The sequence below is a fragment of the Fundulus heteroclitus genome, unplaced genomic scaffold (genome assembly GCF_011125445.2).
Source record: "Fundulus heteroclitus isolate FHET01 unplaced genomic scaffold, MU-UCD_Fhet_4.1 scaffold_909, whole genome shotgun sequence".
Taxonomy (NCBI): domain Eukaryota; kingdom Metazoa; phylum Chordata; class Actinopteri; order Cyprinodontiformes; family Fundulidae; genus Fundulus; species Fundulus heteroclitus.
In genome coordinates, this window is record NW_023397372.1 from 1 (window position 1) to 26,187 (window position 26,187).

Here is a 26,187-nt window from a genome sequence, read left to right on the forward strand (position 1 = left end):
TGTTTTCACAACGTCGTTAATGTTTCTTTAAGCAGAAACAGGTTACAGGCCTACTTTAATGGGTCCTCCCGTGACATAAGCACTATTTATAACTTCAGCCTGGTTCCCAATGTAGGACTGATGTTATTTGGGGAATATGAAGTTTTAAGGGTTCCTCAGGCAACTGAAGTGAGAGCTGCTGGGGCCATAAGCTTGCTGTACCTGCAGGAAGTTCTGGCTGGCAATGATAAGGGCCAGCTGTGCACTCAGGTCCTCCGGTTTGGCCTGGCTGCCTCGTACTCCTTGGACGAGCTGCGGGATGTGGTCTGCAACAGCCTGCAGTGGCACATACCGCCCCCAAAATCACAACTTAAGCTCAGTGTAAACTGAGTTTGTAAATCCTCCAGCAAAGAATTTTGTGAGAGAGAGAAATCAAACGGCTAATAAAAGACAGAAACATTGCAAAACAGTCTTATTAAGTGACAGGACAGAGAAAGGTGCATGCGTGTCGGCTCTAATGCCCACCTTACAGCTCTGCACCAGCTGCTGGTGAGCTGCTGTGTTCTTGTTGGAGGCGGCGGCGTTCTGAGCAGCAGCGATGGTCTGCGTGGCGGCAGCCGCAGCTTGCTTGGCGGCGTTCTGAGGAGTTCAAACAAATATCCGCATGTAAAAACGCAATCAAAAGGCAGGCATCTGGATCCGGATCTCCGTCTTATCAACACTGCCAGTTCACAGCTCTAGCACTAAATATGCGGTGTGAAGGTCTCAGGAAACGTCACGCGATTCATTTTCTAATGATGTTTTTCTGGGTTTTTTTGTAGCACTAGTGGCTCATTTTTTAGAGGCTGACAGGAAAGGGGGTTTGAGAGAGAGGGCAGGGGAAAGAAAGGACCACAGGCCGGAATCGAACCCGGGTCAGCCACGTCAAGGGCTAGGGGTACATGGGTGGTTCTCACTACCCCTACATCAGCGGAGCATGCCCACACAATTCATTTTCTAAGAGAAAATGTGATTTTTTTTCCCCCCAACCAGAGTCCATGTTCTGGGGATGAACAACTACAGAAACCACGTTCCCTCTTATTGTTTTCTTCAAAAGCGCAACGCTGCTCCTTCCCTTCTAAATGGGATTAACATGCACACATTCACAAAGGTTACACGCTATAAGGACGTCAAACAAGTCACAGAAAACGGTGGAGATGAATATTAGGTAAGAAAGCAGTGGTATTTAACTGATAATTAAACTTTTTTTTTTTTTTTTTTTTTGCTTTTTCTCCAGGCTGAAATTGCCTCGCTGACCTCCAGTCTGTTGATGAGCTTCTTCTTGATGGCGTTCTGAGCCGCAGCGTTGGTGGCCACTCGCAGCCCCTCAGCAGCCTCCCTCAGTCTCTGCTGCTGGTCCTCATTCTCTGGGTACGCTGCTGCGCCCTGAGAACACACACGTTGGCACACCAAGGCGCATCTCAGGTTATCATGTACAAGTTGAGTCATTCCGGTATTTAAAAAGGAGAGGGATATAGTTCAGGAATGCACTTCTGTTTATGTGATGATTGTGGCGGACAGCTATAGGACTTATTTAAGTTTCTCTGCCAATTTAAAGAATCAGGAATCTTTATTGTCACCATGTTATCATGATGAAATTTCTTTAGAGACAGAAACAGACTTAGTATTTACAGTTTTTTTTAATATAATAAAATATTAAAGCATGCATAAATAGTCTTAGGGTCTGATAAGATCTGCGTCCAGGTCCAAGAAGTCTGATAATAACTGTGATGTTGCATGAATTAATCCCTCAGGGCTCCTTCAATCATGCACTCATGCTTGCAGTGGGGTTTTTTTGTGCAGTAATCTTAAGGCTTTATTTACAGAAATGTGCAATTCAACATTTGGATACTAAACAAGGTCAATATAAGAATTTTAAAAACACTTTTGTTTAGGATTGCCTTTGACTGTTTTACTGAAACATCATTAGGTCAAGTTTGTAGTGCAACGGTTTTTAATATTTTCTTTTAGTTTCTATTTTCTACATTTTATTCCAACTTGCTTTTATTCTGCTTTATTTTCCTATACTTTAATCATGTAAAGCACTTTGCATCGTCTCTGTACTGAAATGTGCTACGCAAATAAATTTGCCTTGCCTATGTCTGACAATCATGAAGAAGACTGCTTACACAACAGTTGTTCAGCGCTGTATCCAAATATATAATTTAGAAAGTTAAGTGGAAGAAAACAGTGGCAGAAAAAGACGCTCGAATAACAGGGATAACCACATTGATCCATTCAGGCATTAATTCAAGCTTAAAGAGCCCTTACCAATACAAAGAGACTTTATAGGTGGTCAGCATTTCTATATTAGTAATCCTGTTATTTAGTTGGTCGTTTAGATTATTACCATTTTACCACGTAAAAAAAAAAAAAAAAATACCCTCTTTACAGTTGTTAAACCTAGACATAATTATTAATATTAAGAGCTCCGTCCCTTCTCCTCTCTTCTTGTTTTCATCCAGTGAATGTTTTTTGACCGTAAGCTAACACTTTAAAAGCTTCCTGCCGCCGTAGAAAAAGCATGCAGCTATTAAGTTAATAACTGAGAACACGGCATTCCATAACAACGCATCATTAGGGTAATTTTGTATTCCACTGCGAACAAGAGCAATATTTCAACACTATATATATATTGTTTGACAAGCCATAGTGTTAAAGAAAAAAAAAAAACATCCCAATTTTATGCAACAGTTCCTCATGGAGAAAAAAAAACCTCCAAAGTTGCTCGCTTACAGACTAAAACACATCATAACCTGACACCATTTTTAAAAGACACCACAGAGAAATTAATGAAGTGAATTAAATTAATAATTAGTTGCCAAATCAACGGCTGGCCTCCGCCTCCATTAACGCAGCTAAATTTACAGCTGTGATGGCGAGAAATCTGGCATCAAGCTCTGCTAACCAGCTGGAGGGCATCTTTTCATTTCCATGGAGGAAGAGGAGCGTTATTAATACCAGCGCGGTCCAGTCGACAGATAATGAGACTGATTTGGAGAGAGAGCAGATGGATGGGAGAGCGGGGGAGACGACTTGGTGATAGTTGGTTTTTCTCTTTTACTTTTAATCTTGCTGCTCTGATAATGTGAGGCGTAACAAAGAGCAGAGTGTGAATTTAAAGGCCGTACGGGTTGAGTTTATTTCTGCATATGTTGCACTTATTGTTTTTATTTATGATATAAGACTTATATAATAAGTCTTCTCCCCCGCAAAGATTAATGTTAGAGATAATTAGAGAAACATCAATTGATAAAATGTATAGTTTGATTTAAATATATTGTCACATTTTCATTGGTAATAATTAATCTGAAGATATGCGTTTTGAATAGGAAAATCTGACAACAGACCAACCATCCCCAGGCTTCCTACACATTTTCCATTACAAACATCCACACTTTCAAAGACGTCACTTTTTAATAAAACATTTATGGTACTTTTAAAAAAAACAAAAAAAACAAAAACTTCTGGTGTCATTTGAGTAAAAACTAACAGCCGTGAGGTCTTATTAAGAAACATGTTCCACAAAGAAAGAAACAGCACATGGCTTCTTATTTTCATAGTGTGGTTTTGGGCCATTTAACCACTTTTGTGGCATCCGGGCAAACTTAGCTCCATTTTAAAATCTATAACTTCTGGACTTTTAAGGAATGGAGTATACTAGACCTAATCATTTCTCAACATTGAAATCTTAAAGATTTTGTAAAAATTCCTAAAACAGCAGTTTTAATGACTCGTTTGGCAATCAAAATCTAGTTTAAGAACCAGTTCAATCTGTTTTTACAGTTGTATAGAGACCAAACAAGTAGGGAAAAGATCCTTCTTTGATTTTTGAATGAGTGTCCATTCAGTCAATTTGTTAAAATCAAAATACTAATACAGATAAAGCATGTCTAAACAAATCAATATAACAACCACTGTATTTATCAGGCACTATTAGACCTTCGTCCTTAGTAAACAAAAGGTTATTTTTCTGTTTTATTTTTGTTATATTTTAATCATGTAAAGCACTTTGCATTGTGTCTGTACTGAATTGTGCTATACAAATACATTTGCCTTGCCTTGCCTAAAAAGTCTGAAAAAAATAAAACATTTCCAGACAAATTCTTTTTTTTTTATAATCATCCAGACTTAGAAAATGATAAAAACAAATCCCAGATGTTTTTACACTGAGCAGGGACCTTAAGTACCTCTTTCTTAAGCTGGCAACTAAAAAAAAAAAAAAACTTTATGTTGTTGCAGTATTTTCTTTTTCAACCAACAGATGCTTTAAATGTCATCTTTTATCAAGAAACCGAGGAGCCACTAACAGGACAAAGCAGAATTCAGTGCCTATACGTGTACTTCTCAGTCCAATTTTTGCAACAACCCACACTACTGCTGTGGTTCCCGGCTCTGAGTCTTTGCTCTCTTTGCTGTCATAGAGAAAGGTCAGAGAAGCAGAGCTCAGCCCTTTACCTGGCTTTTGAAAAATGTCACCACTGTCGTCAACCTATTAGAGGCTAGGTTGGCCTTAAAAACACACTGAAATGTAGAAGTATTGCTTAAAAACTTAAAGAATGTTTCAAAATGTTTCTCCAGTGGTGGACATGGGGTCAATAGTCACTAAACATCCCTCTCAGCCTATAATGTAGAAAAACAATTTAAGAGATAAACATTTTTCCCTTTGGATTTGCTGATTTATTTTAGTGCTACATGCGGTTTGTATCTAGAGCCTCTGACATCTAGCCTCGTGAGACCATCCTGATCTCGCGAGCTTTCAAGGTTTGCGGAGCAAATCTATCAGGCGGAGTCAGGTAATCTGACATCTACCTACCACAGAAAACAAGACACTAATATAAGATGGCTCCACCCGCCAGGCTGCTCACCTTCGCTGCCTCCACCATCCTTGCGGTGGCGTCTGCGAGCAGCTTGGCAGCTGCCAGCAGCTTCTTGGAGTTGTCGACGTCCACCTCGACCTCAGCGTCGGACCTCATGGCGTTCACCAGGTCCGACGTGGCCTGAGCCAGAACCCGAGCCTGCCGCACCATCTCTCCTGCAGGGCGACACGGGGGGAGAGGTAACGGAGAAGTAGAACGGGGTGAAGTAAAAGTCAAAATGTTCACAGTAACCAAACCATGCCAAGAAGAACCACGATGCTCATTCTAAAATGGATCGCGTCAAATTCTGTTTTTCTGGCGCCAAATTTTTAGTTCCTCAGACTTTTTATACTGACATTCTGATGTCTTCACACACTTCCCCAAGTCTTCGGTTTAATTTGCAACTTTGCACATAGCTGACCACAAACGACTGCATTGGTCCCAGTATATGCCATAAGGGAACTTGTGAATGAAATGCTTTAATACATTATGTATCAAAAGCATTTAACACGTAAAGACCCCCTTTTATCTGTTTTGTGTGAAATCTGAATCGTCTCTATTGGGTTTTCCTTCTGTTAATTGTCCAAATTAACAGAAATACTACTGAATCTAATCAATGTGTTTATTATAAAAGCTTTACTTACTAAATTGAACAGATAATTGGTTTGACGTATTTGCTGTGGAGGGGACGGCCAGGTTCCACACATCCCCCGCTTCTGCACCTCTCACCTGACACCGATTAGTGGTCTGCCCCAGGGGCGCAACATTCCTCTGCCTTTCTTTCTATATACAATTTATGCAATTTTCATTTAGTTCACATTCAGCAACTTACTGTATGATTACAATTTTTAGCATTTCTGCCATTATTCATACATATTTTTCCCTTTTCTAAATTTTTTAGGGTTTGTTTTGTTGTATTTTTGCAAATGTTACATACAAAATGAAGCTGCTTGGTTTTTGCACTTTTCTTGAGCCATTGCAACAAATCTCATCTAGCTATGCATCTGGTAAAGCTGAATAAAATCTAATTTATCAGAAAATTGAACCAATATGCATTGCACAAGGGGTAGAAAAAGAAAGTATTTTGGGTTAAAACTCTTTCTTATTACCAGGTAGAACATGAGAGGCAGTTTTAATCCAACATGTCGCAGCAGATCAAAACAGACATTTCACCGTTCTTATCGGGCCGATCCATTTGCCCGAGCTGACCTCCAAGCCGAGAACCTTCTCTGCGCATTTTCTTTCTTCCCACTGGTCTTTCTCTGCTGTCAGACTTGTTAACACGACTGTCAGCTTTTCTCTGTGCTTTCCGCTGACAACAGTCACTTCAAACACATCACTGTGTCAGTAAAAGCTGAGGCGAAGACAGGCCGGGATGGGAGCAAAGCCACAACGAGGCATCACTCAGAAACTACAAACCAAGGGTTCTGATTAGTCGGGGTTTGCGCAAACTTTGTGAATGTTCTGTAAACGAACATTCAGATTATGCACTAAAAAAAGTCTTAAACGTTAATAAACATAATCCATATGGGCAAATCAAGATATTTATATCTATCAAATATGTCTGAAAGATTCATTTCCTCAATAAGACAAGAAAACATCACCTGAGCATGAAAAACTAACAGCAGTGTTGTCTTTTTATCCGATTTTACTGTGGTCCATAAATAGATTGAAAAAAAAAAAAAAACACAAAGAGTGTCTTTAAAGAAAATAAAATGCATGTTTAGTGTACATTTAACAGGAAAAAACGACTGACCGTGTCACCCAGGCCTGACTGAATATAAAGTAATAATATATACTACTGGTATATATTCTATTATATAAACAAGAATGCTTTCTTTTAGTTTTAGCGTTTTACAAATGAGGACAAAAGGAACGTTAGAGGATTCTAAAATTATGTAAATCCAACTGCAAGTGTGGAAAAAAAAAACGAGCAACAGATTTCAGCGCGGCATTGTTTCTTACAGCTCTGAAGGGACTCAACAAGCAGGTCTTGTTCTGAATGATTGTCAGAAGACAACCTCTCCCCTCTAACAAGATGAAAACAGCAGAACTTTGCCTTGCCAAGTTGCATTTTAATGTGGAAAGGTTTGATGGTAATCAGATAATTTCAGGGGATAAATATAAGGATAAAATTTGCAAACCCCAAAAACTGACATTATGGTCGATTACCAGATTTTCATGTTTGAAAGAAAAAAATCCGCAGCTGGTTGTCCGACAAACTCGAGGCCATCTGTCAGACAAATGAAGCTTGGCCCAAACTACAAACAATAGAGCAATACCGCAAAGAGAAAAGTGGAGAAAAAAAAAAACATCCTCTCATGGAAATCCAATCTAGAATTACTGCTTTTCAGATGCAAGACGCATTCTTAGTCGATACATCTTTATATACTTTTCTGCAATTCTGTGCTTTACAACATCTTGTATTAGTTGTAGACTCACCTGCGTCTCCCATTGAACTGAAGATGCTCTCTGTGACGGTCATGATGGTGTCTGTGGCCTGGTCATAGCGCCCGATCGGCTCGCCCCTCGCCGTGTACTGACGCACATGCTGCAGGAGATCTGCCAGGGCCTGACTCACAACGCCCGCCGCCGCGCTCACCTTCAGCACACCATACAAAAACATCACCGGTTCGGCTTTTAAGCAAATTAAACTAAGGTCTGTTTGGGTAATGCTAGAAAAAAAAAGAATCAACTGAACCAAAGCAGAGTGGAGATTTGTCGCACATCTGTCCATGAATTAAGCTCACCTGCTTGAGGAGCTCCCCGTCCTCGGTGGCCGAGAGGCAGGCCTGGACACAGCTCTCCACCGAGCGGTCCACCAGCTTCCCGGCTTCGATCAGCTGCTCCTGACAAACCGGGGAGCTGATGGTCGGGCTCACCACCTGGAACAACCACAGGGTTAGAAGTGTTTTCAAACTATCAAAAAAGGTAATATTTAACTTCTGTCACCAGCAGGGGCACAAGTGATCATCGCTGAGTGGACGATTATCCTCCGGTTAAAACATTTAAACTCATCTTTTGAATGTTCCTCAAAACAGTCCACTCGTTTTGATCCCAACGATCCACTTTTTCAGTTTAAAAAGGGAAACAAATCAACAATCCAAAAAAAAAAAAAGAAAAGAAAAAAAAAAAGAAGAAATTATGATTTGAGCGTGATTCAGCAGATAATCTCAGCGCAGTGCCGTTGATAAGTGAAAATGTTCCGGCTGAGAGCCTGCAGGGCATTAAAACTAATTACACACCTGAGGGCTGTACGGTTAGGGTTTAGAGAAACGAGGAAAAACACAAAGTGTTTAATGGTACACCAGAGCAACATCATGCCTGCAAAAATAATTTGCAGGAAATTTTAACACCCAAGTCTACTTAATATTAATAAACCCTAGTCAATTATGCAATGTTAGCATACAGGTGCTTCTCAGTAAATTAGAACAGCTTTGAAATCCTAATTTATTTCTGTATTTCATATCAGAAAGTGAAACTCATTTAATGAAGATTCATTACCCAGAGGGCGATGCGTTTCTAGACTTAATTTAGAAGATTAAGGCTTCTAGCAGATGAAAACACAAAATTATTTTTTTTAGAAAAAACTTGATTATTATACAAGACCAATACAAAAAAAACACAGATTTTTAACATAGAAATATTGACTTACAGAAATGTATGTGCATACACTGCACAGTAGTTGTGCTCAATACTTGGTCAGATCCGCTTTGCAATGATTTACTGCAGGGTGTCACGGAGGAGATCAACCCAGATTGCCTTATTAGCAGTCTGCAGTCGGTCCGCATTGTTCGGTCTGGTGAGTCTCATCTTCCACTTGAAATTATCCCATACATCACTTCTACTTAGGGACAGCTGATTCCTTATTTTCCTTCTCCAGGAAAGATACTTAAAATGTTGTATCTGGTTCAGGAGTGACTTAACACAAGAAAGAAAGGCAACTTTTTAGCCCATATTTTGGATAAAGCTGAGAGTAGTGGCTCTTGAAGCACTGACCACATCCTCCCAAGATCGGGATTATCCCCTTTGTGCATTTTTTTTCTCTTCCATACTTTTACCTTCCACTTAACTTTCTAATTATATGGTTGGCTACAGCACTCAGAACAGCCAATATGTGCATCAGTGATCTTTTGGTGCTTACCCTCAATGTGACTGGACTTTGTAAAGTGCCTTGAGATGACACGCATCATGAATTGGTGCTATATAAATAAAATTTAATTAAATTGAAGTGTGTCAATGACTGTCTGCCCAACAACTGACGAGTTGGCAGACTTCTCACAATGCGACGCATATAGAATGACATTTCTGTTTTAACAAATGCTTTTATTGGCTCTTAGTATAATTCTATTTGTTAATCCCCATCAAATCAACAGGAATAAATGCTTAAACCAAGTTTTTAACAGATTTAAAATACATTGCTGAAGCTAACTTTAAAATATGGTGTGTTGTAAAGGACTATTTCACTGTTTTTTTTGGCATCTGGACAAATTTAGATGAATGAAATTATACAGACTAATCTGGACCAGATTGTCCTAAATTAAAAGATCCTTCATGCCCCGAGTTTTGATCAGTGATACTTTAACATCACAGAAAGAAGGAATTTTATTACTCTGCAAAATAAGTTAAAAAGAGGACAATCAGGCTTTTGATTGTCGCACTTAAAGCACTGCTGAGTTTACCTACGGCCTGAAGTCATCGCTCAGAGAAGAGATGGAACGTTTCAACAAAGAAGAACCCGTCCAGAGAATATATCCAATTTCTTTTTCTTTTTGCAATTTTCTACCTGGATTACTGAGACGCATCAGGAAAATACTTTGGTATTTAAACCGAATGCAGTTCAAGAACCTCGGATAGTTTAAACTGGGACAGAAGAGGCCAAAGAAGCAATGGCATTGTGTTGTTGCTGATAACCGAGTATTTGCATTTATCAGCTAGTAACTTAAATACCCCAAAGAATTGTAACCAGCCAACAAATGAGACAGACCATCGTCACAATATAAAGATATGTATAGAAACTGAAACTTTTTCCCAAAATGATAGAGTCCATCCTTTTCAAGAGTACATAGGATCCCCGTGTGGAATTACTCTACATAATAATTAAGTTTCCCTTTTTGAGAATGTTGTAAACTATCACAGTGGATCCTGTTGTTGTACCTTTGCACATGCCACAAGCTGGGAGGTGGACAGGGCGCACTGTGTCGCGGCAGCAATGACCCGATTCTGTAGGACGGTGTCCTCCGCAACCTGGGCCACGTTCTTGGCCTTCAGCACCAACATGGCTGCCGCATTGGCCACTGCTTTGGCCAAATTCATCAAGATATCCTATAACGCCGGATGAAAACAGTGGGAGAGGGTCAGCATACATCCGCACAAGCTTATTTAGACGTCGTTCTCGTAAAGTACAGCTCAGAGCCAACGGTTTGTGTTGATATGTGAGCTGAAAACGCAAGCTGACGAATTACCTGGAACCTCTCGTCTGTCTCGTTCTCTCCGATCTGGCGCAGGAGGTCTCCGCTGGCCTGGCCGATGCTGCCTGCAGCCGTCAGCACCGTTTGTCTGGGCTGCAGGGTCACACAAACAGAAGAGGCAAAAATCAATCAGAACCTGGAGCTGTATTTAAATCTCTTGCACTATGCTGATAGTATTACAGTCATCTATCTCAGTATTGGTTGGTTTTTATATATAAACTTCTTGTTTGTTCCATCACACACCAACAGATTTAGAGAAAAACATCAAATCTGAATACATATTTGTATTTCTTCCCTGCAGCAGTACTAAACCAGCTCCAGGACGGACCTTTTTAAGCGGTCTTGCATCCATTTTTTTTTCTTTCTTTTTTTTTTTTGATCATCCAGGAAATTTCAGTTTGCTGGAGGCAAGCAGATGAGGATGTTTACGTAATTGGGTTAGGTTTTGGACCAGGAAAGAGACTGAATTATTAAGAGAGGATGAGTTGTCTTGGGATGCAGCTGCTGGGTGACAAATTTAATTAGACTTTTAGGCTGGTGGTCTGACATCAGGTCTGAAGCACAACAGCCGAGGGGTTTGTTTTGCTGCTTGAATTCAGATAAGAAGGGGCGACTCTTTGCCGCGTATAATTAAGCCGTTTCGGTCTGAAAAATGTGTTTTCATAAAGATCTGAAGTGGAGAGACAAGATTTCAAGCATGAGGGTAGAACAGAGGGTGGATCGAAGCTTGAAAGTTTGTCTCACCTCTCCGGACGTCGGCTCCACGGCCTTCAGGAGGTCGGACACGGCTCCGGCGAGCGTTCTGGCAGCCTTCATCAGGTCGTTGCCTCCTCCCACGTCGTCCTCCATCAGCGAGGCCAACAGCTTCACACCCTTCGACATTTCCGTCAGGTTGGAGGAAATGGTGGTGATGGCGCAGCCCACCGCTGTGTAGTCTGTGTCAGTGGGATCACCTGGAGAGGAAATGGGGGACGACAACATCAGGTTAAACGTAAAGGAGGCGGCGCAAAACGGTTTGCTTGTGGGAAGCTGGCTCAAGAGCTTGGGTTATCTTTTAGTTGACAAAAGATATGAGGCAAAAGAAAATGAAGAAATCGCTTTGCGGGCTGCCAGACCACGTTCTCCAAACCACAGCAGGATAACGAGGGAACGATCAGATTTTACACGGCTTTTAATGAACAGAAGGCTGATGGAAAAGCTCTACTTTACCCAAAGACACTGGCCAAATAATTTTAACTGCAGAGCACACCACGCCTGAAATGCACTTGTAAAAAAAAATGTGGGTAAAATCTGTTCACATTTACATTTAAGCTTTTGCGGTTCTGGACCCTGAAATCTAACTTTGCAGAACTGCTGCAGACACAGTTAAATAAAAACAAAAAAGCCGACGTGACGTCTTGTGCCACTCACCGGCTGTGAGGTTCACGACAGAGGCCGTTCCAGCAGTGATGGCGTCGACCTGTGAGTGGATCTCGTGCTTGGATTTGTCCACCTTGTTCTGGATCCACACTTTGGACGCCTGAACGGAGACGACAAAGCACACATTTTTTTTTTTTTTATAATTTTTTTCCACATGAGCACGTTTAGCAGGTTTCATCGCTGGATGTTTGCTGAAATTACACAATTAGGCTTCCTTTAAGTATAAGAGAGTAACTCTACCATGTCCTGGCCCAGGGGAGGGGGGTCGTCGACCTCTCCCAGGTCTATCTGGGCCTTCTGAACGGCTTGCATGCTGGTGTTGATGGTTCCCATCAGAGCCTGCTGCGCTGAACTCTGCATACAAACAATTGATAAAAAAAAAACAATTAGCTTACCGTGTTAGCTTACCTTATCAGAATCTAATAACAATGGCTGGAAAACTCAGTGAAGCTCTGTAAAGACGCCATGCAGCATCTGTACGCTCATTTTATACCAGCGGAGGCATGTGGCCGCGGTGCATCTGACCCATGGTGATCTGTTGCTGCGGGGACGGCATGGTGCCCATGCTGAGCGACTCTGTGCCGATCGAGCCAGAGCGGATCACCCCTGGCACCGCCACGGAGCTCTCGTTCACTTGGCTCACGTGGTTAAACTGCTGCTGAAGTATCGTTGACCTGCAGAGGCAAAGCATGTACACTTTCAGCATCGCAGTGTCTATGATGTTTTAGGTCGACGTTCATGGAGAAATGTGTTTTGTCGGTGGCAAGCAAAAGGATTCACGCTCAGACTTTCTTACAAGTTTAATGCAACACACAAAGATGGACGTTTTCAAGTCTTGGAAAAATGTTCTCAGTTTGATTCAGGTCAGGATTTTCGCTCTGTCAGACGAACATGAGAATACACTTTCCATCGTAGCTTCAGCTGCATCTTTAGGGTAGTTCCCCTGTTGTAAGGTAAATCTCCCCGTAACTTACTTGTGTTTCTTCCGCTTTATGATGCCGTTTGTTCACCAATGTTCTCTAAAAAAAACTTGCACGGGCTTCAAAGAAAAACTGCATTCATTAAGATTAAATTACACAAAGGTGGACCAAGGCAGTGACTTCTGAAGGCAACTGGTTGTAAAAAACTTTATTTAGAGCAATCTGAGTTTGGGGGCTCAATATAAGGGCAAGCACCTTTTTTTTTTCTTTTTTGATTTTCAACTGTATTCAGTTTTGAAAGCCCATGGGGCCCATTTTCTTCCGCTTCACATTTACGACCTACTTTGTGTTCATCTATCACACAAAATCCCTTTATGATGAATTATGTTTCTAGCTGTAATGTGACAAATAGTGGAAAAGTTAACGAGGTGTGAATGCTTTTGCCAGATAATTATTTTAAATTTGTTTTCCGCAAGAAGCAAAGCTTAAAAATACAAATACAGAAAAAAGATTGTTGTTCTAGATTTCCTTCTTTTTTTTTTTTCTTTTTTTTTTAACGGGACACATTTCCCATCACATTGAGCCAGTATGGATTGTGCACATTAGCTACAAAGAGCTCAAACGTGATACAGATCGACTGGACAAAATCGTTCCACCTTCAGCAAACGAAGGCTTGTTTGTTTTGCTGCAGAATAGATTTGCAAAGTTGGGTGTGCAATACTTCTGCAGCATTACAGATTTTTGCCTTTAGCACCGGCGCAGCTGGGAAAAAAAAAAAAAACAGCATTGTTTTTTTTTCACAAATGTAGCAAAAAGCTGAAAGTGGGAAAACTATCACCCTAGAACAGACAGAAAAACACAGTTTAACCTTGGGCTAGATGAGGTAATATTCATCTCACCGAATGAAGAATAATGCTAATGATGTGTTCCCAGGATGATAAACGGACGCTTCAACTGTGAGTTGTTAGAATGAGGTGTACAAAGCTTTGTATGCTCTTTATGTGCTCAACACCAGTATAATGTCCTTATTAAAAATGGAGTACAACAGAATACAATCCGAAGATCATTATTTGTCCCCAACAGGGCAAAGTTGTTAAAAGCTGCAAATAACAAACCAGGCTTCATGTATATATAAAAAAAGGCGTTTGCTGGTCTGATTTACATACTTTTTAGGAGAAACCGATTCCTCCAGCATTGTTGACTCCTCATCACCTTCTAATCCAAAACGGTCCTTGCTTTGCTTCTGCAGGAAAGAGGAAAAAAGAGCAGGAGATTAGGCTGAGGCTTAGCTGAGTTCTGTGTATTTGTATGGAGGAAAATAAATCAGGAGATGATGCCAGATCTTCAAGCTGCCACCCAAACATCTCCATCACACATTCCGGTATCAAGATACACATTTCAGATAAAAAAAAAAAAATACATTTTATTAGTTAAAAAGTTACATTCTAGGTTTAAGATTAAGAGCTCCCGCTGCATATCAGCCCCACAGAAAGCCAGCCTTCCTCTGCTTCTTTTCGTCTACGTACATCTGTTTGACAGAGCGGCATGCTTTCCATCAATCATCCCCCAAGCTGAAAACATGTAGCCCTGGGGAGAATATTGAATCATCACCATTAGGCGCCGGCAGTGAAAAGTGTCTCACCTTTTTGAGGATGATATCAATATAGCCGGCGATGAGCTGAGAGATCTGTTCCCCTTCGGTGGTCTGCACCGAGTAGTAGCTCTCCTGGTACTCCCCGAAGTCCTGCAGAAACGCAGACACGGAGGGGGACAAGCGATTTGTGTGAAGCGGAAAAGGTAGCAGCCAAAAAGCAGAGCGTGCACGATGTACATGCTGAGGATTTTCTGGGAGGATTAATGCGAATCCATGGAGACGGCTTCGACTCAGATGAGCGCCGCACAATGTGCCGGCTGATACGAAGCTGCGGCGGCACGCAGAGAGTTAGATTAGCCCGAGAGGCATTCCCTAGGTAAACTTTAATACCGGAAAACTAACAGCCTCCTTGGGGAATGATTTGGCTGCAGCTTCTATTTTTTTTTTAAGCATGTTTCCATCTAAAATGTTAAAAAAGGCTTAAGAGAGAGAAGCTAAATGACGTCTAAATCAGCGACACACATATAGACCCAGCCTGAATGGTTAAGCCCTCCAACAAATTAGCCGCCACATATTACACCGTGTCAATTAGCCAGCGACAGAGATCCTACAAGACTGAAACGCCGTTTTTTTTCTGCTGGACTCCTGGGTGACACAGAGGAGAGATATTGACAGAAAAGAGAGAATAATTTGTTCAGTGACTGAAGGAGACAAATGGAGGAAGAGGCTTGGAACATGTAAGTAAAAAAAAAACATTTCTGTGGCAGCAGAGCAAAAGTAACAGTCAGGGTTACTACATCTTTTTTTTAAGAGTCTAAAACTAAAAAACATAAAATACATCCATACGGTTTTTTTTTGTTTTTTTTTTATATTTGGGATATTTGAGCACAAAACCCTAACAAATGTGGGTTTATTATCTGTGTGCTTAACAAATCCAGAGACAAGTTAGCGTCCGATCCAGCAGCGTAAAAGTTTGTATTTCACTGTTTTGTTTTAATTACTTTTTTTGTTTGGTAATCTAAAAGACTAAAGTTTGAATAATATAGACTGGATTATCTCTAAACAAGTTTTTGATAACCTTTTTCTACATATAAAAAGGACCCAAATAACTGAATTTGTGCAGCATTTGAACCAGCCCCATAGGCAGAACCACATGTGCCGCTGACAACCCTGATCTGAGAAGGTCTACAGGCTGAATAACCATCAAAAATTGGCTTTTTTTGTCGGATTTTATCCCCATTTTTCCTGTCAGTAACTCAAACACCCAAATAATTAATAAGATAAAGGAAACTTTTTGATGTGGGAAAATTGAACATATAAAGGAGGTATTTGAAATACAAATGTAAAATTGTTCTCTTTCAGGTCGTCGATGTCTGGAAACTCGATTCTTTTCCAGACCCCGTTTTCTTTTTTTCCCCTATTCTTCTCCTGACGTGGAAAACTATTTTCTATACTCTCTTACACTTTTCAAAACTAAGCACGAAATCCTGTAAACCACCGGGCTGACTGTGCTTCTCTCCTCCAGACTGAGTGCGGCGGCCTTACCAGCGTAAAGCTCTTGGGGGACGCGGCCCACCTCTTCACGGTGGTGAGCGGCCACTCCTGAACCACATCTTTGGTCTTCTCATCCACTCTCATCACCGATTCCTTCGTGATACCCAGGAGCCGAGGCACAAGCTTGTTTTTGCTCTTCATCTTTTCCTGCAGTGAAAAGACTCGACTTAGACCAAACGCATCCGTAGATAACGTTTAAGCTTCAAACACTACACCCGATGCACAGCGCCTCTTGACAAATTAGAAGCAGATAAAGTTTTTATTCAATTCAAAATATGAGAAGTGTAAAGGCACACAGAATGATAAATTGCAGCGTTTGTTTCCGTTTAATCTCATTAGTACGGCAAGTAAAAACCCCAAATTTAGTTCCTCAGAAATTGTGAGTATAAAATTAAAACCAATACAATTCTTTTTTTTTTTTTTTACCCAGAAATGTCGTGGCACACATAATCACAAAATAAAAGCTTGCAGTTCAGACTACTGCATCCAAACATATTCATAGACAGTTGAGTGGAAGCAAAAGACGTGGTTTTAAAAGGTACAAAAAAAAAATAAAAAAATAAATAAATCCAAGATAACGCAGCTTGGAGATAATTTTGCCAAATCGAGAGTTTCTGGGAGATTGCCAAGGTGTGAGTCAGCGCTTCAAGTCCTTCACATGGACAGCAACTGTCACATTCCTGCCGTTAAGCCACTCCTGAACCAGAGATTAGGTATAAACTACTTTACCTGAGAAAAAGAACTAGACAGTTTGAATGCAGATTCAAGCAAAAAAATATAAATAAATTACTACACCTCATCGTTAAAGATTAACTTGTTTGTCAGTTATTTACCGGCACAGGTTTTCATCAGTCTTAGCAGCTGGGAAAGATTTCCTAAGTGTGTAAAAGAGCAAACGTCTTCTGGGGGAGTGAAGCGGGGGGTGGGGGCGAGGGGGGGGGGGGGGGGCAGACTGGGAAAATGTGATGGGCTGCGACGTGAGGGGCAGAGAGGTGAGGTGTGCAAATGTCCTGCAGGGACCATAAACTCTCCACGGGCCTCTGAGAGTTAAAGGTTAGGGGCTGCGGGCTGAAGTTTTCCAGGGTTGTTTCTGCTGCACCCTCAGGGTTCAGACGCGGCAAAGCCGAGAGGAGACACGACGCTAGACTGTTCAAGAGGCTGAAGGACACTTTCAGATTTCTGTGTCATTTTTTGGGAGGAATAAAGAGGCAGAGCGGAAACTGCAGCATGTGAGCTACATTTGGAAGATCTAACAACATTGATTTAATTCTTTATGCCTAATCGTTGCCCTTATTTTCTAGTGGTTAAACTGTCTGATGGAACGGCAATAAAGCAACTTTTTTCTAACAATAAATAATCAATTGTTAATACTAGAGGAACACTGCAAAAAGGGAACTAAAAGTGAGTAAAATTTTCTTGAAATTTGTGTATTTTTCCTTGATTTAGGCAGGTAAATAAGATTATCTGCCAATGGAATGAGTATTTTGATGCTTAAAATAAGATCATTAGATAAATTGCACTTGAAAAAAGATGAGTTGTTCCTTATTTTAAGTGCAAAAATCTTACTCCATTGGCAAATAGTCTTATTTACCTGCTCAAATCAAGGAAAAATACATTAATTTCAAGAAAATTTGACTTACTTTTAGTTCCCTTTTTGCAGTGAATAAAGTAAAAAAAAAAATTTAAATCCCTTTTTGCAAACCGATACCCTAAGATTAAATAGAGATCATCTTTATACAACACAAAACCGTGTTAGGAGCCCAGTGTCACAGCAGATAAATGAGAAGTAAAGGTTTCCACAAAGCCGTGATCCCCTGGATTCTGCCTGCTCAACGTGCCCAACTATCGTACATCCACTCTCTCTCTCCATGCTCGCTCTGAAACCACCTCTGCCGCACTGAGAGCATGCGTTGCCTTCCAGCGCCACCTGAACCGCCTGCAGCAGACTTCTGCTGCTTCTCTGTGCTTCCATTTAAGCATTTCAGAATATTTCCTGCAGCTCGTTAGGATCTTTTTGCAAAGGCAAAGCTTCAGGCTTACCTTGACGAGGAAGAAGGAGACACCGTACGTCCGCAAAGACCGCGCCAGTTTGACATACTTCACTTTGGCTTCGATCTCTGTCATCTCTCCGCAGTTTTTGTGTTCCTGCAGGTGTGATTTTGTTTTGAGCAACTTATCACTTAATGCAAAATCGTTAAAGTGAAAAACAACAATCTGAGGATGAAATTAACACACCTGAAATATTTTCTTCTCAGCTCCTCGCTGCTTTATGTACTCTTTGGGCAAGAACTCCTTCAGACTTCAAAGAAATTAAATACATTACAGGCAGAAATTCCTCTAATGAAGATGACTTACAGTTTTTATTATTCAAATTCTAACATATTTATTATATTCCTAAATCTTAACGGTTTAACCCCGAGAAAGCATCAAATGAAGACAACTACTTACTCCAAGAATCCAGGCTTGTGTTTATGCTCTATGTGAGGTCCAAACTGGATCTGGGCCTGGATGCCTCCGAACTCACAGGCTTTGTCAAATGACACTGGGTGGGAACCGTTTAGGATGTCGTCTCGTGCCTGTTTAGCGCAACAAAGCGGTTAAATTAGTTAAAGAAAATAATCTGAGAAAGCGTCAACTGTCTTACACTGTCCCAAAACAGCCCGAATACATTTTTGTGTTGCCTTATAAACATTAAAAGCTTACACCTTTCTATTTTCCAGTAATATGAATTTTGATAATCAACAACAACAACAACAGAAAAATTATGGTCTGCAGATTCTAAAGGAAACTTTTGAAGAAATGTTACTGAAGAAAAGATCAAATGTTTTTCTTTTGCTTGTTTTTTTTCAGGGATTTGTTTCTTCACAAAGTAGGCTGACAGGAAAGGGGGTTTTGGAGGTTGGGGGGGTTATGCGGGAAAAGACCTCAGGAATCGAGCCCTGAACATCCGCGTCGAGGAGCAAGGCCTCCGTATATGCGTCATGCTCACTACCCCTGTGCTATCGCAGCATGCCAAGACCAACTGTTTTATTGCTTTTTTATATTTTTTGTAACTAGTACCATCCATTGAGTGGATAGGTTTTAAGATGCACAAATCTTTATAATTATTTCCAATCCTGTCATTGATCAGTAGAGTTTGTCAGTAATCACTTGTTGTTACCGATTCATTAAAGCACTTCTAATGTAATCCAACTGCGAGTGGAGGTGGCTCTTTTCAGCTTGGGCAACTCTCACTTTAAACTTTAGTCTGTCGTGAATGTGGCTTTGAACTGGCAACCCCATTAACATTTCTAATTTCATGCTGGTTTCAAAACCAGCAACAGGTTCCCTTTGTTCCTTAGACTGACAGACTGCTGCTTCACAAATGATGAACCGCTTTCAGCGCAAAAGGACAACGCGTGAAGGTACCTCACCTGTACGTAAAGCAGGTTGAGTTGGACAGGGTCTCTTGAGTCCACGTTCTGGTCCGAGTAGAAGAACTTGCGTCTAAGCAGGAGGGTCTCGTTCTCGTCCACGCCCTGCTCTCTGAATGTTCTGCTGTGGTCCAGCCAGTTCACTGAGAACAAATGAAGGGAACTGAGTGTATTTGCTTGACTTGTTCTCAGTACTCTACAGCTGAATAGCATGTTTAACGGTCCGGTATTTTACTTTTAGTTTTACCTCGCGCTATAAAAAGGAAAACAATCTGCAACTTTTCCCATACCGTTAAAGTCAGTTTGGTCAAAATCAATGTGGAATGCAAAGCACAGATTCATTCCCTGGAAAAGGCAAAGCTATGTGTTCATCACATATTTTAATACAGATCAGACTCCTGAGTGTTTATCGGAAGGAGAGGTTTGAACGCGGCCTCATGGGGGAGCTTTCCAGCTTCAACTAATAGTAAGCGCTGTACATGTAGCCTACATCTCCCATATTCAAGTGAAGGGTGTTGGAAACCGGAATGATATTCCTTTCATCTAACTCTCAAGCCCAAAGAAACTCTTTTGAGGACAACAGATCAACTAGTTCAGAAAGGAGAAAACAGCAAAGGTGAAATCAATCTTAGCAAGACCTGACATGGAGAAACTAGTCCACGCTTTTACCACAGCTCGCCTTGACTACTGTAATGCGCTGTATATAGGAATTAGCCGGACTTCTTTTCCCCGTCTGCAGCTTCTGCAGAACTCTGCTGCTGGTTCGTTAACTCAGACTTGTAGGCGCGACCATATCACTCCCTTCCTAGCGTCCCTTCACTGGCTCCCTGTCCACTCCAGAATAAATTTTAAGCTGTTATTCATTTTTAAATGTTTGAACAACCTTGCACCATCATATTTATGTGAGCTGATTCAGCCTTACTGCCCAACCCGATCCCTTAGATCAGCTGCTGCTGACGGTCCCTAAAACTAGGCTGAAGCTCAGAGGTGACAGAGAATTTGCTGTTGCTGCTCCTAAATTATGGAATAACTTACCATTGAGTATCAGACAGGCCTTTTCTTGTTTTTAAAATCGCACATTTATTTCCTGGCTTTTAATACGTGGTTGATCTTGTCATATATGGCATTTTAAAAAATACTCTTGCCATGGTTTTTAAGCTCATGGTGTTGTGCGTGTATGTTTTGTTTGTCTTTAACTTGTTTTTTAACCTTTTCTTGTTTTAAGGTACAGCACTTTGGTCACCCATGCGGTTTTTAAAATGTGCTCTAGAAATAAAGCTGATTGATTGATTGATTGATTGATTGATTGATTGATTGATTGATTGATTGATTGATTGATTGAGTCCACACAAGGCATGAAAAACCATGACTAGCTGTCATCTTTCTCGTGCCTACAGTCAAGCCGTGACTCTTCTCTCCAGGCGGTTTTATAACCACTCACACCTTGAGACGCGACCAAAACAAGCTCGCAGGTCCTTGTAAGGCGACATGTTTGGATCATGAAATAACGGTGCAAAGATTAAACCGACCAGCAGGTAGGGCCGGTGACTCATGTGACCTTGCCGGCCCAATTAGTGGCCCTCACAGCTCTATTGGTCTGGTTGTTCTGATTGCAGCTTTTAAGCCTGTTACTCCTAACCTGCTCAGAACTGAAGAAGCTGTTTGGAGGAGGGGTGAAACATCTTCAAGAGAAGAAGTCCAGGTGCATTATTTATAAGCTCTTAAGACTGTAGTGTCCTGGATGACTGAGAACTTCACCAAATTGCCACTAAGTTAACAGAGTTATTCTCATATCCATGTATTTTGCTAAAGATGAACTTCATTTAGTTGGGAAAACTCTCCATGCCAGTTCATTTGTTCTTTTCCAACTTACAATCATCGTCTGTGTGCAGTTTGGCTTTCAGCTTCTCCATCTTCCTCTCATCCCGCAGCAGTGTCCTGTCCTTCTTCAGCGTACCCATACCATCCTCTTTCTTTTCCTCCACCGTCTCCTGGATCAGAGAGTACTCCTCATAGTTTGTGATTCCTGGGATCAAAAGGGAAAATATATAGTTCCAAAAAAGTCTGGTACTTTTGTTACACACACCTGAATCGATTTATAGGACTTTTTCAGCGCCATTTGTCGCTTACAATGCTTTGCAAAAGTATTCATCCCCTCTGAACTTTTTCTTTACTTTGTCATGTCAAAGAAGAGCGCAATAATCGAAAATCCAAAACCTCCCAATGTATTAGAGATCAAAAGCAAAGTAGTACATACTTGAGAAATGGAATAAAAAGTAAAAAAAAAAAAAACTTCAAAGATTAGTTTCTTTACGATTTAACGTCTGGGAATGAGACGATATTTTGGAAAGCCAACTTGAATCACAATTATCGCTGTAGGCCTACCAGCTTTCCACGTCTTAAGTTACATTTTTGCCCATTCTTCTTTGTAAAACAGCTAAAGCTCAGGGATGGAGAGTGCCAGTGGACATCAAATTTCAAGTCTTGGCACCGGTTCTGAATTGGATCCAGGTCTGCACTTTGACCAGGACCATGGATATGCTTTCATTTAAACCATTCCATAGCAGCTCAGGCTGCATATTTAAGGTCATTGTCCTGATTGAAGATGAACCTCTGCCTGAGCCTAATATGTTTCACAGCCTCCTACTGGTTTTCCTCTAGGATTATCCTGTATGCATTGGGACAAACATTGCATAGACCTTCTCCCTGCTTTAGTTGAACAACATGTTTCTGCTCACCAGTCTTCTATACAGGCCCGGTTTGAAGAGGGCGTGGCTAATGGCTAATCCTGTCCACAGATCCGGACACTCATGCTGCAGCTCCTCCAGAGTTACTATGGGCATTTTGGCGTGAGGTTGGGTCATACCCTTTCTATTTTTTGACCTGTTTGTTGGTTTTCATGATGCCGTTCCATCACAAATGTTCTTTAACAAAACTCTGATTTAACACTGGATTAAATGACTGAGGTCAGGTTACTAATCTGATGATTTTTAAAACTAATTGGTTGCACTGGATTCTATTTAGGGGTATCAGCGTAATTAGGGGGTTGCATACCTGCCCCACTTCACAGTTTCATTTGTAAAAAAAAAATTTTAGAAAAACCATGAATGGTTTTATTCCCACTTCACATTTATCTGATACCTGTGTAGGTCTATCGCAGCAAACGGCAATAAAAAAAACTATTGTATGAAATGGATGGTGAAGGGACTTTTGCGAGGCACAGTAAATGTCATGAATCTGCATGGAAAAAAGCAATAAAAGCAGTTCAGATCAGATTTTACTCTTAGCAAAACCAATGCTGCTCAACTGCAAAATCCAATTTTAAAGCACAATCTGCTGAAAGGGGAGAAGGAATGCAGATCAGACGATTATGATGTACCTATTCTGCTGCAAATAGTCACAAGCAGCTCGCCCACAGTTTTTGAGTCATCCACCATGATTGTTTTAACGGCTCCATCCAACATTTTGATTTTCTGGGGCCTCTGCTTCTTCTTGTATTCAAGAATATCCTGTTCAAAAAAAAAAAAGAAAGAAAACAAGAGGGGAAAAAGCAGCTAAAAATTACAAAACTAGTAGAGATGAATTTTTAAGGGTACATTTCAGCAGCACTGGGACAGAGAGCTGAAGCTGCGGAGGAAAACGATCATTTGCAACCAGGTTGCACGAAGAGAAGAACAGAAGCCTGGAAACCTTATTTAACGGCTGCCTATCACGGCCCGCTGCTCCCCTTCCAGTCACAACAATGGGGTGAGATTTGGTTCACAATAAATGGTCACAGTCACGCCTCCTACCTGGGCTGCCTTTGGTGAATTTCAAGAGGGGAACCAATTTAAGAGCGCAACAACCACAGCCAGGCTTTTACAGACTGACTGCTGATGAGTTGGTCCAGGTTATTCACACATCCATCTCTTGTGTTTGACTCACAAAAAGCTCCCAAGATAACTGTCTGTCTGACTGTGTGTGTTTGCAGTTTCATAACATTCGCTTAAGAGTTCCCTAAAGCTTCGCTCTATGTTCAAAGCAAACAACTTACGCCATGATTGCAGCTCTACCCTGTGTGGGTGCAGGTTAAACAGACTGATGTATTTACCCCGTTACGGAGCATGTAATAGTCCAGGGTCCTTCCAGACTCCAACCAGATCCCTTTCCTGGGGTCTTCATCGGACAGGAAGAGGCCGTAATCCGAGGCTGGAGCAGAGATGAACAAACATCAGAAGTTTAGAGGATATTTAATAATTAAGAAAAAAAAAAAAACAGGACAGCACCAGAAAACATCTTGACAACATCACAGAATAAAGCTCAGACACACAACTAGCTCAAGTTTAAAAGAGATAATGAGATTTGGGTCAATTTACCCAAGAATTTTGTTATTAAAAGGCTCGTAGACTAAAACCTTTTTAAACAGAGCAAGAAGGGAATGAAGATTTTAGTGCAGCCATGTGGAACAAATAAGTCTGACATGACAGTGAAAAAGGGCAAAGCGAAGATTGATGAGGCCCTAACATGTGGTCCTGGATGTTACGGAAAGAATTTCAGATTTTATAGCCGAACTAATGAAAAGCAAACATGTTGATCAGAATCCAAAGCATTTACATTAGATGGTCTAAATACAGAATTAGATTCAAATTAGTAATTGGAAGAAATAAAAAAAATACAGAAAAACATCTGTAAAGTATTGTGTATTTTATTTATTAAAATAATGTTCTTTAAATAAAAATCAAGAACAGAAGCTTTTGTTTACCTTTAACTCCTCCTTTTTTTGTCACGACACAATCACAGTGATTGAAAATTGGAAAGAAAATTATACGGGACTTATCAAAATCTTTACTACAGAAAAGAAGTATTTCTACATTTATATACAGCTCCCTTTACTTTAAAACCCTTAAAATCCAGTGCAACCAGTTGCCTTCATAAATCACCTTATCATTCATCCAAGTAAAAGTACATCTGTTCTCCTTGTTAGCGAACATTAGCGAACAAACAGCATCACAACATTAAAAACACAATTGTTTAGGATTGCCTTTGACTGCTCTAGTTAAACTGCTCTACTGAAACATCACTAGTTCAACTTTTTTAGTCCAACTGTTTTTAATGTTCTATTTTGTTTCTACATTTTATTCCTACTTGCTTTTATTGTATTTTTTTCCTATATTTTAATCATGTAAAGCACTTTGCATTGTCTCTGTACTGAATTGTGCTATACAAATACATTTTCCTTGCCATCATAAAGCCCCATGACCACAGCAGACAGTTTACATATAAAGTTATTAGTCAGCTTATAAAACAATACCTTAAACTTTCAACATCTAACTGAGCATCATTTAATCCACCATCAGCAAATGGAAAAAGTTGCAGAACAACTGCGAACCTATCGAGGCATGGCCATCCACCATCAACCAGAAGCAGCCATGAAGCTCATGGTAACTGAGGTAGCTGCAGAAATCCACAGCTCAGGTGGAGAATAAACTGACACAAAAACTACAAGCCATAATCTCCACCACTTTTGTCTTCATGGAGGTCAGTAAATACATAGTTGAAAGAAAAAAGAAATAAAGCTTGTGTTTAAAAGTTGCCACTTAGGGGACAGAGCAAATATGTGGGACAGGGTGTGCTAGTCAGATGAGGCTAACGTTAAATTTTCTGGATGCATTTAATCCAATCTGACCGAGCTTGAGTTATTTTGCAGAGACGAACAGACAAAATTCCAGTCTGTAGATGTACAAAACTGGTAGAAACACAAAACCTATAAGACAGCTGTGATTGCAGCTGATCTTTATTTGTACAGACTTTAGAGCACAGTTCATAGTAACACAACCCCTCCTCCAAAAAATAAATAGGCAAAACACAAAACTGTGATCATAAAAGGATACGAATACTTTTGTAAGCACTGTATGCATGTTTGTCTTTTATAAAAAAAAAATGCCTTTATGCTTTTTTTGAAATAACAAAACTGAGTGTTTTGTTATTTCTAAGCAGATGTTGCAGATTGCGCCGCAAAGCTCACCCTGTCCAGTTTGAGCCTCGGGGACCCTCTCTCGGATAATCCTGCACGCATCGTAGACAGCTGTGGAGGGCTCGAACTGCATCGTCTTCACAACGTTGCATTGGCGCACGCAGATTTTGAGCGACAGCACGACCATCTTGGCTGGCGGTGTAGGCAGGGACAGCAGCTACGCCTGGATGATGAGAAGACAGACAAACGCAGGTGAGGAGAGGGGAGCTTTTTAGACAGGCAAATGCACCAACCGAGCCAAATAAGATAAGTCCAAATGCGGCATTATATGGGAGGCGATTTCCACGTTTAAACAGCTAAAAAAGCAGAACGTTCCGTTTTCCTACTTTATTTGCATAAATGTGTGCGTTCTACAGCCCAGGAGCACTAGAAAAACCTCCCTCACTTCCACTGTCATAAACAATTAAACTTTATGAAAGTGGAGAAGGTGCTAATTTGTCGACAGAGAAACCATTGTTGTGCTTCATAAGATGAAAGAGCCGACAGCAAATGTATCACTTTCTGGAGATGGCCCATCTGGTCCCTGACGGGGGAAAAACAAAAAAAAAAACTGACTCCAGACTGTCTGAACTGGTAAAAAGCAAAAGTTTCTAAAGTAGTTAGAAACGCTCCTGCCTACGATGTTTAAAATCTGCGTTTAGTTTAAAAACTCTGGACGTTCAGCCCACTACGCATGCCAAAGCGACGAGCATACGGCACGTCGATGTTTTACACGACAGATAAACCCAGCAACAACCCACATTTTTTTCCACCTAAACATTTGTAAATTTTACAAATTAGATATTTACAAATGTTAAGATTCAGCGCTCCTGTGATGACAATCCAAACGGAGAAAAAGGGAAACAAGAGGGGTTTGTGCACATCTCGAACAGAGGACATCCTGTGTGACACCACTGGGAACAGAGCGCTGCTGTGAGACAGGGATG

General features: G+C 40.7%; 1 protein-coding gene across 1 annotated transcript; it reads right to left on the reverse strand.

Annotated features, from left to right (window-relative positions):
* Nucleotides 1-201: 201 nt before the first annotated feature.
* On the reverse strand, nucleotides 202-25,450 carry LOC118562402 (talin-2-like; the record flags this gene model as incomplete). Its single annotated transcript, XM_036134776.1, is given in 23 exon segments — nucleotides 202-315; nucleotides 505-618; nucleotides 1,276-1,404; nucleotides 4,887-5,053; nucleotides 7,320-7,479; nucleotides 7,628-7,762; nucleotides 10,035-10,202; nucleotides 10,343-10,441; nucleotides 11,093-11,301; nucleotides 11,759-11,867; nucleotides 12,008-12,121; nucleotides 12,261-12,441; nucleotides 13,854-13,930; nucleotides 14,330-14,431; nucleotides 15,827-15,982; nucleotides 17,876-17,980; nucleotides 18,071-18,134; nucleotides 18,284-18,411; nucleotides 19,249-19,391; nucleotides 21,122-21,274; nucleotides 22,628-22,757; nucleotides 23,339-23,436; nucleotides 25,253-25,450. Coding segments are annotated over 23 exon segments (2,991 nt in total), but the record flags the coding sequence as incomplete, so codon positions are not given.
* Nucleotides 25,451-26,187: the final 737 nt, after the last annotated feature.